This window comes from Pteropus medius, unplaced genomic scaffold, assembly GCF_902729225.1.
Source record: "Pteropus medius unplaced genomic scaffold, Ma_sr-lr_union100, whole genome shotgun sequence".
Classification (NCBI taxonomy): domain Eukaryota; kingdom Metazoa; phylum Chordata; class Mammalia; order Chiroptera; family Pteropodidae; genus Pteropus; species Pteropus medius.
In genome coordinates this window covers 970,272-984,186 of record NW_024349798.1, presented here as the reverse complement: position 1 = coordinate 984,186, position 13,915 = coordinate 970,272, and the positions used below count along the sequence as shown (strand labels likewise).

The 13,915-nt window shown below is 48.1% G+C and overlaps 2 protein-coding genes across 2 annotated transcripts in view; one reads left to right on the top strand and one right to left on the bottom strand.

The window, feature by feature from the left end:
* Positions 1-6,334, bottom strand: part of SEPTIN1 (septin 1) — a 9,360-nt gene extending 3,026 nt beyond the window's left edge. Inside the window, exons 1-6 of the mRNA XM_039884528.1 lie at positions 6,088-6,334; positions 1,597-1,648; positions 1,373-1,461; positions 546-635; positions 274-364; positions 67-179 (exon numbers count right to left, since the gene is read on the bottom strand). Of these exons, the coding sequence (XP_039740462.1) occupies positions 67-179; positions 274-364; positions 546-635; positions 1,373-1,461; positions 1,597-1,618 (405 nt within the window). The 5' untranslated portion in view covers positions 1,619-1,648; positions 6,088-6,334. The remainder of the gene's footprint in view (positions 1-66; positions 180-273; positions 365-545; positions 636-1,372; positions 1,462-1,596; positions 1,649-6,087) is intronic.
* A 108-nt stretch (positions 6,335-6,442) lies between these two features.
* ZNF48 (zinc finger protein 48) lies at positions 6,443-10,936 on the top strand. The gene is given in 3 exon segments (XM_039884518.1): positions 6,443-7,246; positions 8,349-9,487; positions 9,490-10,936. Coding segments are annotated over 3 exon segments (1,875 nt in total). The 5' UTR covers positions 6,443-7,167; the 3' UTR covers positions 10,147-10,936.
* Positions 10,937-13,915: the final 2,979 nt, after the last annotated feature.

Below are 13,915 nucleotides of genomic sequence, written 5' to 3'. Positions count from 1 at the left end.
TTTTAGGGGAGGAAACTGAGTCTTAGAGAAGAGGGTAGCGTGGAGATATAGAAGGCGGGCAGAGTGCCTGGAGAAGATGGGGAGGGTCTTACCACTGGCCTCTGGCAGTTGTCGATCTTCATAGAGGTTGGTGAGAAACAGGCTGTTGATGAGGGTGGATTTCCCCAGGCCTGACTCTCCTGTGGACAAAATAGGCCCAACTGGTCAGGTGAGAAGACAGCCAGGGTCTCTTGAGGACCCACCACCAGTCCCCTCTCCAAAAACCCCCAAGACCTGCCACCATGAGTGTGAAGTCAAACCCCTTCTTGACGGATTTGCGGTGTAGCTGGTTGGGGAGGGCTGCGAAACCCACATACTCCTTGTCCTGTTGGTGGGGGGTGGACAATATGAGGCTGCTGGAAGCGGCGGGCAGGGCCTTCAGTATAACCTGATCCAAGGGCTAGGAGAAGTCAGTCTATATTGGATCGAACTGGGTGGGCCTGGCTACCCTGGGGCTTTAGGGACTGGGTACAGAGATGCCTGGATTCCTGGGCATAAGGACTCACCATGGCCCCGCTAGCTGTTGCTGCACCTGTTCTCTCTCCCCACTTCCTCTGGTAAGGCAGGAAGTTGAGTGCAGCAAACAAAGGGGCGGGCTGTGTAGGAAGCTGAGATGTTCTAACTGGCCCAGGGAGGAGGGGGAAGCCAAGACCAGAAATACCTAGGGTCCTCACCTGGGTCCCTTTGATTATCACTCCTATAGGAAGCTTCATCCCTCTGTTCTTTGCACACTTTTCTCCCAAGCCCCACTGTAGCCCCATCACTGGTGGGAGGTGGGGTGTAGGCAGAGAGGAAGGAAACAGGTTGGTCTCTCCAGCAAGCGAGATGAAGGCTTTGACAGGGCTTATTATTTTTTTAAAGATCCTAGGGCCTGAGTGGACCCAAAGCCCTAAGGGGCTTAGGGGTGGGAGAGGCCATCAATTTTCTTTGCCAGCTCATGCAATGGATTTTTTTTTTTTAATGCAACGGATTCTTAAAAAGATTCCAGGTCTCTAGACAACACCACCAGAGAAACCTTCCTTCAGAATCTTAGCCAAGACATTCCCCTTCCCAGTGACCTCAGAATCAAATCAGAGTTGACCTGGCAGCCAAAGCCTTCCCCGTCTGGTCTCATCACCTCATTACTCATTTTCCCTTAGCAAGTGCCCACATCCTCGGCTCTGCCCATATTGAAGTTTTCCTTCTTTACCAGGCGAACTCCACCTCATCTTTAATTCAAAGGGCTTTTCCCCCTCTATTAAATCTTCCCCAACTACCTCAGGCAGAGTCATTTTCTCTCTTCTGGACTCCCTAGCACCTTTCACAGCCCCCTCCAATGCCCACATTTGCTTACCTGGCTGTCTCTTCTACTCCCAGCTGAGCTTTCTGAGGGCAGGGACCATGTCTTCCTAATTTTTATATCCTCAGTGTCTTTCGCAGGGTCTTACACAAAGAAGGGGCCAATAAATAACATACATGAAAGAATGAGTAAATGAAGTTAGTCAGGGCCGAAGGCTGGAAAACTGTAGAACATGTAAAAGTAAACTTGCTTTGAAGTCAGAAAGAGCTTCCACTTACTATGTGACCTTGGGCAAGTCATTTGGCCAATAGGAAAATGGCCTCCATTTTCCTATTGATAAAAGGAAATCCATTTTCACTTTGTTATCAGGATTCCGAGTAGTTTCAGATGACATGGCTTTGGAGTCAATCAGTTATATATACAAACTGGCTTGAGCATTTACAAACTAAGTGGCCTCTCTGAGCCTTTAAAGCTCATCTCCTTACTATGGCTTATAAGGGACTGCTTGATCTTGATCCTGCCTACTGCTCCAGCCCCATTTACTTTCCCCACTTCTTGTGGTTTTATTATTTCCCTTTTAGCTCATGTTATGGACTAAATTGTGTTCCCCCAAAATCCATGTGTTGGAGCCCTAACCCCCAATGTAACTATTTAGAATTTAAGGAAGTAATTAAAGTGCAATGAGGCCATAACGGTGGCGCACTGATCTGATAGTTCTGGGGTCTTAAGAGACACCATCCATCTCTCTCTGCTCAGGCAGAGAGGAAATGCACATGAGGTCACAGAAGACAGCTGTCTGCAAACCAAGGAGAGAGGCCTCACTAGAAATCAATTCTGCTGGCACCTTGATCTTGGACTTTGTCTCCGGAATGATGAGAAAACAAATATTTGTTTTCTAAAACTCCTAGTCTGTGGCGTTCTGTTACGGCAGCCTGAGCAAACTAATACAGCCTTGTAGCTCACTCCTTTCCCTTCCTTGCTCTAATGTGCCTAATGTGTAATTTTTTGGTTTTAAAAATGTGTAGTGTACAGTACATGTTTATACAAATGGTTATACATATATGAATATATACATATGAATAAACATTTCTGTTAACTTTTTCATTCAGCACTTTTTTTACAGTGAAAAATTTTTATATTTAGAATTAGCCAGCTGGACTCGGTTTAGATGCTCCCAATTTTGTTGGCAACATCCAAAGCATCACAGTCAGGAGCCAGGTGAGCTGAACATATGACTTCTCTCCATCAGGCCTGATCAGAGTGTTGACTTTGGCCACATCAATGTCATAGAGCTTCTTCGCACAGCCTGTTGACCTTGACATCCATAATGAACACAAGTGTATGGTTGTCTTCTAGCTTCTTCATGGCTGACTCAGTAGTCAGGGGGAACTTGATGATGGCATAGTGGTCAAGCTTGGTGCTCCTGGGGGCGCTCTTGTTTGGGTTGCCTTGGGAGCACAGCATCTTGGGCCATTAGATAGTGGGTGACGTGCGTGTCTTCTCTTTTTGTGGCTGTGGACACCTTTCAGCTTTGCTTTCTTTGCCTTCAAAGCCTTTGCTTTGGCTTCAGCTTTGGGAGGGACAGGGGTTTTCTTCTTCACTTTCGGCGCCATCTTAGAGAAAAGCCATTCAGCACTACTTTTTAAGGTCCATGTTGCCATGTGTATATCTTACCCTTACTTCAACCTAATTTATATTACTGTTCTCTTCATGTAACCTTGGGAAAAATCACCTCTCTGGGCCTTACTTTCCTCATCTATCAAATGGGATTGGAAGCTCCTGCCACACTGAACTCAAGGAAGTTGCGCGAGGTTCATATAATTATAGAGACATAGTGATTAAGAGCTGTGTCATCTTACTAGCTGTGTGACCTTAGGCATCTTACTTTACCCCTGCGACTTAGTTTATCTGTTAGATGGCACCATTAATAATTCTACCTCATAGAGCCATGATGAGGATGATATGGTCTAATACATGTAAAGCTCTTAGTACAGTGCCTCGTAGATGAGCTTATACAGAATGCTAATTATTGCTATTACATGAGCTGAGGGGTGGAACAGTGCCACCAGCTCAAATCTAGTGACTGTTCTTGTAAATTAGTTGCTGAGAACCCAAACATAGTGAATCAGTCAGGGTTGTGACCCTCTGGGGAGACAGAGACAGCCACAAGTGTGACAGCATTGGTGCTAAAATAGTAGTGTAAGAGGGGATAAACGAGTCCTTTGAGAAGCCAAGGAAAGGAAAAATATCCCTCCCTCCTCCACCACAACCCTTCCTCCTACTCATCAGGCTGAGCAGCCGTACTATCTTAGTTAAAACTCTGAACTCCTCCCTCCCTCTCTCTCCACAAAATATATTTCCAGGTCCTTCCTATCAATCAGAAAAATTTGTCCCCTTCTCTCTATATCCTCCACCCTTTTGCCCTTGCCCTGAGTTCAAATTCTGATCAGCTCTTCCCTGAGTTATTCAAAGAATAACTTGAAGGTTCCTCCAAGAGGGGCTGGTTCTTTGCAATTTAAGAAAATATCATGTATAGTCATTTATTATATAATCAATATATATTCTCATAGAAAAATTAGAAAATGCCAATGCATTAGAATTTACATCTAATATCACTACCATGCTATAACCCTATTTTGATTTTTATCTTTCTAGATTTTCTATTCCCATACATATTAATAAATACATATTTACAAAACTAGGATATTATAACTTTGGAGACCTGTTTTTGTCACTTTACATGTTCTCTACTACATCTATAATAATACACATCTACATTATTATTTTTATAGACACTGAGGGTTTAGGTTAATTCCCATTCTTCACGGTGAACAGTGCTGAGGTGGAATGAACAAACATGTTTGTGGTGCTATTGTGCACTTGTCCAACCATTTCCTTGGGCCTAATTTATACAAAGGGAATTACTGAGTCAAAAAAGTTACATCTGTAAGGCATTTGTGCATATTAACAAATTACTCTGCAGAAAAGGCTGTGGACTAGTCTTTGTGTTAAGTGTAGAGATGACATAAATTAATAACATAATATTCCATTTACATGCTTATTAATGCCAACAAGTCATGCCTAGTCATTCATGTGATAAAATCTGAGGCTTGTTTGGAGAAAGGAAGTTCCCACCATGAGATCTCCATAGAGCAATATACGGTTGACAGCAGTTTTTCCATTTAATAATCATCTGGATTAGTTCCTTTTCATCTTGCCATGTCTTCATAGCTACCTATGGCCCCACCAGGCATTCCTGGAGGAGTTTCTGTATCTTTATATCTGAGTTTAGGTTCAGACTTAATAACTCCAGGTTTTATCTTCTCAAAGTCAAGGCTAGTTCTGCAAGTTGAGTATGACGTGTGGGCTGGCCAGCTTTTGGGAGAAGGTTCCTCCAAGAGGGGCTGGTTCTTTGCAATTTGATATCCTCTTACCTGTTTGCTAGCACAGGTGCCTGGCACATGTAGGACCTCCAGGAAATATTTGTGGCAAATGAATAAACTTACCATTACTATCTTGAGCTGCCACTGCTTTCCTATCATGTAAATTCATGACATATTATAACAGGACTATTTCTCTATTTTCCTCTTTGAGGATAGGTCTTAATCATCTTTGAATCTGAAGTTTCTAGTACATAGTAGGCTTTCATTTAGTGTGTGGGCCACTGTTCATTTTGTTCTCTCTGTCTGGAGTTCTTCATTCAGCCCCTTCAGCCAGGCTCCGGAATTTGAAATCTTAGCTGTCCTTGAAGTATCAGCTCAAAAATGTCACATCTTTCTTGGTGACCCCAGCCAAAAGAGTAATAGAGCTGATATTTTTTTCGAAGTGTTTTACACATATTAATCTTCAACCATTCAAATTAGGTATTATCATTCCCATTTTATACTTCAGGAGACAAAATAACTTCCCCAAGGTCAAACAGTAGTAATTGACAAGGCCAGGAATCAAACTCTGCATGAATGACCTTAAAGATGTGTCCATAGCCACTAAACTCTACAGAAGGTATCTCTCTCTGCACTACATGCCTATCATATCTCGTTCATCAGGTCAGTATAGGATATGTCACATCATCTGCACATTTCTGTATTCTTCTGGGCTGAGAGATCCCTGAGGAGTTTCTTTGTATTTCCAACCTAACAGTGTCTAGGTTGGTGATCCATAAGTATGTATTGATTTGTGGTCTAACATCATGCATCCCAGGCACACAGAATCAAGCAGACTTATTCCCACAGATTAGAACTCTTCCTATGAGCACATATAACTCTCTCAATGCCCTTACAGTTCTTTATTTTTTATGATTTGTGTGCTTGCCCCTTCAAACTGGTAGCACTCCAAGGACAAATCTTACAAGAGTTTCATCTCTTTATCCTAAATTCTTGTATTAGCACTAGGACGCTAATAAATGTGAATATACAAACCTCAATTACCCCTCCCCATCATCAGATGGGCTGAAGACCCTTCCAGGCACTCCTCCTCCCTAAAGGCAAGCTTGCCCAACGTACAGATACTGGAGATTATAGAGACCATGCCCTTGGCTGGAACACAGCCCCAGCCAGAGCCCCACCAAACTGGGAAACAGGGTTTAATGTTTCAGCCTCTCCCTGGCCTCTGTAGGACTGTCTACCTGTCCCTAATCTCTCTATGGCCTGTTTGTCTCTTTGTCTCTGCCTGTTTCATAGTCTTTGTTCCTCTGCCTCTGGATCTGTTTCTCTCCAGACTCCTGGCCTTTTCTTACAGCTCCTCTGACTCTTCAATGCTTTATCTCTTACCTGTCTCTACAACTCTTTGTCTCTGGCGGCCAATCTTTTGCTCCTGTATTTTTGGTCTGCCGCTGTCTCACTGTCTCTGAGTTTGCGTCTTCTCCGACTCAAGGCTTAGGTTACAACTTGGTGAGTCACTGCCTCTGGGTCTCGGTTCCGTGCCCCAGATCTGATTCCATCTCCCCATCTTCCCCCAGACGCCTACCTAGAGACATCCACCTCCAGCCACTGTTCCTGCCTCAGCCTTTCCCCCGCAGCCCCCTGCAGCCCCCTGCACCCGCCTAAGACCTCCCAGAAGCCCCCACCTCTCGGCTCTGCCGGACCTGCCCCTTTTTTCCTGCGTCTCGGCGCCCCGCCCCGCCCCGTCTGGGGTCTCCGCCGCTCTCTGCCGCCCTTTGTCTGCCTGGGTCTTTCCCCCCACCCCTTTCCCTGGGTCTGTCTTCGGATCTCTTTGTCTCTCCTGGCCCGGGTGGTTGGCGCTATCAGCCAACCCCGCCGGTCGGCGCAGGTGGCTGGACACAGCCACAATTAGAAGGGGTCTTCGGCCCTCATCACCCAGCTCCAACCCAGGAGGCATACGGTTAATACCACCGAGTTCGGGCCACCGTCTTCGGCTTAGAGTAGCCCTCTCCGCGGCACGCGGCCGCTTGCCGGCCACCGAGCTCGGATCGACCCGGCGGCCCCAACAGGCGTGCAGCTCCTCCAAGGTCCTAGAGCGGCTCCGTGCGGCCCCGCTCTTCCGCTTCCCGTCCCCGCCCACGGCGGCGGCCCCCGGGACGCCTGGGGCCGAGCCCCCTCCCCGTTGAACGCGAAACCTGCATCCCAGAGCCTTCCGCGGCTGGGTCACCCGAGCCCTGCCTAGGAGCTCCGGAGAGCACTGGGGTGGCGGAGCTGGAGAAGGGGGAAGGTGAGGGGCGGCTTCCTTGCCTGAAGGAACAGCAGGTGCAAGGGTGGCCCGTGGCGCCTGTGGGGTTCACCGGGAGCCGCGCCCCGCACCTCGGACCCGGACGCTGCACGGTGCCCGCGCCGGCCGGCTGTGTTACCGTGTGATTGTGTGTCTGTCCCCTTGCTCAAGGCGGCTTGCTGGCGATGGAGCGCGCGGTAGAGCCCTGGGGCCCAGACCTCCGTGGCCAGGAGGAAAGGGAGCAGCTGAGAGGCGCCCGCACAGGTGAGGTCTGCGGCAATGCGCCGCCGTGGGCAGGTAATGGCTGGGTGGGGACCCCGATGCTGGGCTCTGCCTGGCCAAGACCCAGAGAAATTGGACTTGAACTGTGCTTCCAGGGAGAGAGGGGAAGGGGAGCAAAAACCAAGAGCGAGTCAGTGTTTCAGTGCACCTACTCTGTGCCAGGCCGGGAGGGTTATCATCTCTAGGACTCTCCTCCCCAACAGACATCACCAGCCTCACTGCCTATGCCCTACTTTAGGCCTCATTCTGCCTCATCCAGCAATTGCAACAGCCTCCCCTCTGCCCTTTTCTCTCCAATGATGTACTCTGCAACCACATTGATCTAAGTCCAGATCTAATCAGGTCTCCCTTCTCTAAAACCTCTACTGTCTACTAATTAAGAGCCTTAGCCTAGTGTTCAATCCAGACCCTAGTCCCAACATCCCTTTCTGTTTTTATCCTCCATTGCTCTACATGGTTTATTCTTCTCACTGTGAAAGCCTGTCCTTATCTCTCTCTCCCTCTCTCCCCAGCGTAATTATTCTGAGCTCAGAAGTATAATTATTTGTGCTTTACCTTATCTCTCCTACCGACCCCAAGTATCTTCAGATACAGGTGTGTATCTGAGGGCTCTCAAGTGACTGAACAAATTACAGAACGGGTTGATATAAAAAGATATAATCGAAGTAGCAAATGCTAGATTTCTCAAATAGAGACAATATAATGTAATGGTTAACACAGGCTTGGGGATCAGACAGACCTGAGTTAGAAACCTGGCTTTGCTACTTTCTAACCTTTAAAACCTTGAGCAAGTGACTTAAATTATCTGACTCTCCAAAAGGAGTAGTAAGAGTATTACCTCAGGATTGTTTGCAAGGGTTCAGAAATGCTTAGTTCAGTGATTGGCACATATTAAGGGTATGGTAAAAGGAAGTAATTATTATTATTGAGAGGCACAGACAATAAGTGCTTCAGAAGTTCAGAGAAGAGAGATCCTTGTAACCACAGATTGTCAAGGAAGCCTTTCTGGAGAGGTGGGGAGGTTGCAATGGAAGATAGGGGCTGAGTCAAAGAGCAGGTCTACAACTCCCTTTTCTTTCTCCAGGTCTAGGGAGTGAGAATGTGGAGATGTCTCAGATGCATGAATTTGAACATATCTCACAGGAGGATGACTTGGGGTTCAAGGAAGAGGAAGATTTGGTCCGAGGTCATGAAGTAGGAAACACCACTCTCAAACCTGAAGGCATCCATACCTGGGATGACTTGTGGGTCCAGAGAGAGGGACCAGGGAAATCTCAGGCTCAGGACGGAGGCCCCCGGCTCCTGGGAGAACCACGCTGGGGCCAAGCTAGTGATCGGGCCGCTGTGTGTGGTGAGTGTGGCAAGAGCTTTCGGCAGATGTCGGATCTGGTGAAACACCAGCGGACCCACACAGGGGAGAAACCCTACAAGTGTGGGGTCTGTGGCAAGGGTTTTGGGGATAGCTCTGCTCGTATCAAACACCAGCGAACTCATAGTGGTGAAAAGCCCTACAGAGCCCGACCACCAGCCCAGGGTCCCCCAAAGATTCCTCGGTCCAGGATCCCTGCTGGTGAGCGCCCCACTATCTGTGGTGAATGTGGCAAGAGCTTCCGGCAGAGTTCTGACCTGGTGAAACACCAGCGGACACACACAGGTGAGAAGCCCTACAAGTGTGGCATCTGTGGCAAGGGCTTTGGTGACAGTTCTGCCCGCATAAAGCACCAGCGGACACATCGTGGAGAGCAGGCCCCCCGGCCCATGGTGCCCCGGAGGCAGCCATCTCGAGCAGCCACTGCAGCCACACAGGGACCCAAGGCCCAGGACAAGCCATATATCTGTACCGATTGTGGCAAAAGATTTGTGCTTAGCTGCAGCCTTCTGAGCCACCAGCGCAGTCACTTGGGGCCCAAACCTTTTGGCTGTGATGTGTGTGGAAAGGAATTTGCCCGGGGCTCAGACCTGGTAAAGCACCTACGAGTACACACAGGAGAGAAGCCCTACCTCTGCCCTGAGTGTGGCAAGGGCTTCGCCGACAGCTCTGCCAGGGTCAAGCATCTCCGCACGCACAGTGGCGAGAGGCCTCACGCCTGCCCAGAATGTGACCGCACCTTCAGCCTCAGCTCCACCCTTCTCCGTCACCGCCTCACTCACATGGAGCCCCAAGACTTCAGCTTCCCAGGCTACCCCTTGGCTCCCTTGATCCCCAGCCCACCCCCCAGCTCAAGCCCCCCCTCCTTCTTGGCACCAGCCCCCCGCTGACGCCTCGAAGCCCTTCACACTCAGGTGATGGGCCTTTTGGCCTGCCTGGCTTGGAACCAGAGCCAGGGGGCCCACAGGCTGGGGAGCCACCACCCCCACTAGCTGGTGACAAGCCCCACAAGTGCCCTGAGTGTGGCAAGGGCTTCCGCCGAAGCTCGGACCTGGTGAAACACCATCGTGTGCACACGGGGGAGAAACCTTACCTCTGCCCTGAATGTGGCAAGGGTTTTGCTGATAGCTCAGCCCGAGTCAAGCACCTCCGCACCCACCGTGGTGAACGGGTGCGGCCACAACCACCATCCACTCTCCTGAGGCCACATAACCCCCCTGGCCCAGCACCCATGTCTCCTCGACCCCGAGTCCGGGCCCAGCCTTCTGGGCCCAGCCAGCCCCATGTATGTGGCTTCTGTGGGAAAGAGTTCCCCCGGAGCTCAGATCTGATTAAACATAGGCGCACACACACTGGGGAGAAGCCATACAAATGTGCAGAGTGTGGCAAGGGTTTTGGTGACAGTTCTGCCCGTATCAAGCACCAGCGTGGGCACCTGGTCTTGAGGCCCTTCGGGACAGGTGATGGTATGGCAAGGCCACTCAAGGAGGAACCACGAACAGGACTGGAATGATGGGGTCCAGGGAGGGTGGAGGGCCGGGAGACCAAAGGGGTGATATCTGTTGCTTAAGCAGAGAAGAAAGGGCCTGGGAGTTGGTGGGAGGGAAAAGAGGGGAGGAAATGAGAGAAAGGAGTGAATAGTGATTGGAGACAATGACCTTGAAGCTCAGGAAACTGTCCCAGCTGGGCTTAGTCAGGACCTTGCCAGTGTGATCTATACTCCCAGCTTCTAGAATACTGCCTAGTACACAGTAGGCACTGAATAAATACTTGTTGAATTAATAAACTGGCCTTAGCCTGAGGACTCAAAGAACCCTAAATCCCTGCTGCCTCTTAACCTGTAAAGAATTGATCCTTCCCAACCTTGTCCCTGGGAGACCAGCACCCTGAACCAGAGTTTGTTTGACCTTATGAGCTGCAACAGACTTTTAGAATTTGGGATGACAGAGTGAGGGGCATCTTGATCATCATTCTGATGAGAGTCTTGCTCTATGGCAGGCAGTACTCAGCCTCAGGCCACTGGACACGGTCTTAGCCAGGAAGGGCACTCTTGGACAGAGCTCAGACCTATCTTCCCTGGAGTACCCCACCCCACCCTGACACCTGGACACTGGCAGGATGGACCAGAGAGCAGGGGCATTCCTCTGCTCTAGATGCCAAGCCCAGGTCTTTCTGGTGGACATCAGAGAAAAAAGTGGCTGGGAAAAGGGCAGGACTGTCGTGAGGAGAGGCCAGGGGAGCACCAGGGCCCGACAGCCACATCACCATGTGTCTCCTTGCCAATAAACTGCTATTTGTCTGAGGCTTGGACTTGTGTGTGTGTGTGCGCGCGCGTGCGTGCGTACGTGTGTGTGCGTGTGGTCAGGGGTGAAAAAGTTGTCAAAGGGTCACGACAGGCAAAAACCCCAAATAGTGTGTAAACTTGTGTGGGGCCCTTGCCCTCTGAACCTGTCAGAGAAGTTGGCATAGTCAGCCCCTTTCTCGCCTGGTCTGTCAACTGATCCCCAGACCTGAGGTCTTGATGCACACAGGTGCCATCTATGGCACACCATCCAGTGTGACTTAAAAGGGAAAATCGTGCGATGCCACAGGGTGGGGGAGTTCAGTGAGTGCTGTGGCTATGGCGACAGGGAGAAGTGTAGCTCTGGTACAGGCACAGAAGGCCCAACACTGATGCTCTGCCTCCTGAGGAAACTCCTTCCCTAAGACCCTTTTTTACTTGTTGAGAAACAGGTCATTTGCACAGTGCAAGAGAGGGCAAAGGGGATACCTCTTTATAACCCCACCCCCAAAAGCTAGTGGAATCTCAATTTCTAGCTTTTTCCAAGGAGGGTGCTGATGGGGAGAAAGGGGTAAGAGGAGCTAACCTGACTGGCCAGGGACAAGAAGATTAGAGCAGTTGACCCACTGAAGAAATAAAGTATAAAACTGATTTGCAACTTTGAGGGATTGGGTGTCTCAGCTAACCTGTCTGGGGGAATGCTCTCTGGATAGATGCTATCCCGAGATCTTAACCATCTGCTGGGCCTGCCTAGAAATCAATGAAAGCTTGTTACAGTTCCTCCTGGTCCTCCCACCTCCTGCCAAGTTGTTAAACCCACTTGAAACAGAGTTTTGCTTTCAAGCCTGAGATTCTTGGAGACTTTGGGCCTCAAGTGTACACACACGCATCCACTTTCTGAAGATCCTCCCTTGTTTCCCTTGTCTCCCTCTTTGCCAGATTGGCCTCGTAGTCTGTCTAGTGAATTTGTAAGATTACATCTGACCATGTCAGTTCCCAATTAAAACCTCTGCAGTATCTCTGCATGTCTTCTCTGTAAAATAGAACTCCTTAGTTGGCATTCAAGCCTTCCATTCATGTGGGTTCAGTCCTGTGCTTTAAATGTTGTTTCCTTTACTCAGAATGCTCCCCTGCTACACACACACTCTTTAACCTCTTCAATCAAAAGCCTTCCCTGGTACTCCAGCCTGGGTTAGAATCCCCTTGATCTGAGCACTTAACACATCAAACACTTAAAACACTAATTATCTTCTTTGAGAAGATAATTAGTCACTGACCAGCACTACCTACACTGTGTGCCGGTTACTGGGGATAAAAGGATGAATAAGACAAAGTTTCTGCCATCAGTTTCTATGCAAAATATAGACATCGAACAAATAATTTCAACTGTGATAAGGAAAGGAAGCATACATGCAGGAGAATATCCTACATGATCCAAAGGCCTCTCCAAAGAAGTGGCAAAGGGTGACTCGAAATAAGCTAGGATAGGAAGAGATGCGGGCTCATATGGGAGATCTAGGCAGAGTGAAGAGTCTGTACCAAGTCCTTGGGGATTCCAGAACCGAAGTTCTGGTGGGGCCAAAGGCAAATAGTGAAATGCAATGTAAAGAGTAAGATAAAGATTTCTCTAAATTCAACTTTCTATCTCCCAGTCCTAAAAGAAGCGTGGCACACAATAGGCCTCACTAAATACTTTGTGAACAGTATCCTTGGACCACGATGTGCTCTTCACAAGAGTTTACAATCCTACAAATTTTGTTAATCTGGCACACTCCCACTCCCACTCTTTAACCTCTTATCTCCTCAGTGAGGCCTGTGTCCAATATCCACTCGTTTTAAGGGAGTTGTTCACTTACTCCACTATTCTCTTGCCAAAACACCTTTCCCTATATATGTATTTTTAAATCACAATCTTTACTAGACTATGAGATTCTAAAGAACAGGAACTAGCTCCAAGTCTAGGTAGGTACTTGTACATGTTTGTAGAAAATGGATGGAGTCCTTGTTCACTTTTTGCAAGCATCTGTTCCAAAGTCCTCCCACTGCAGAAGCCCCTTCCAGTATGATCTTTCTTTACTCCCAGCTGTCTCTTCACTGACTCTGAATCAGGGCAAGCAGGCCTTGCCTTTTGAATTGGGGTTCCAGCCATAATCTGGTCCCTACTTACCTCTCCTCCATCTCCCATACTACATTTCCTCTTGCTAACTCACTTGGCTCCAGTCACACAGCCTTCTTTCTGTTTCTCGAACATGATAAGCTTATTCCCACCTTGAGGCCTCTAGATCTGTATAGAACACTCTTCCTCCAGAGTTTCTAATGGCTAACATTTTCTCATCATTCAAGGCATTTCAAATATTATTTCCTCAGAGATCTCTTGCCTGCCCACATTAAAGAAGCCCCCAAACCATACCACTCCCTATTGGATCATCTTGCCCCATTTCCTTCTTGCACCTATCATTATCTGAAATTATCTTGTATATTTATTTACTTGTTTAAATTTTTTACACCCTTAGAAGATCCGTAGTAGTCAAAATTTTTGTCTGTTTTGTTAACTACTACATCTCCAATACCTAAAATGGGGCATTTAATAGGGCTCAATAAATACTTGATGAGAGAATGAACACAATCAAAGTGGCTTTGGGGATCTCAACTGTGAGTATCCAGGCATTTGCTCCCTTATTTCAGCTCTGGGTAAGAGCAAAAATTTGACCAGATACAAACCCAACATCCAAATTATGCCCTGGGCTCTGCAGGCTGAGGCTCAGGTTTGAGTCCTGGCTCTACTACCAATTTCCTCATGGAACCTTATTTCTGAGAGATAATTTGGTGCAACAGAAAGAACATGAGCTTTGGAATCTACTTACCAGCTATGTGACTTTGAGCAAATTACTTAAGCTTGATAAGCTTTAGTTCCATCGTTTGTCAAAGGGAGATAATACTATTGATACCTGCAGAGCTGTTGTAAAGAGACAATGTAGAGGTTGTAAGCACTTACTGTTAT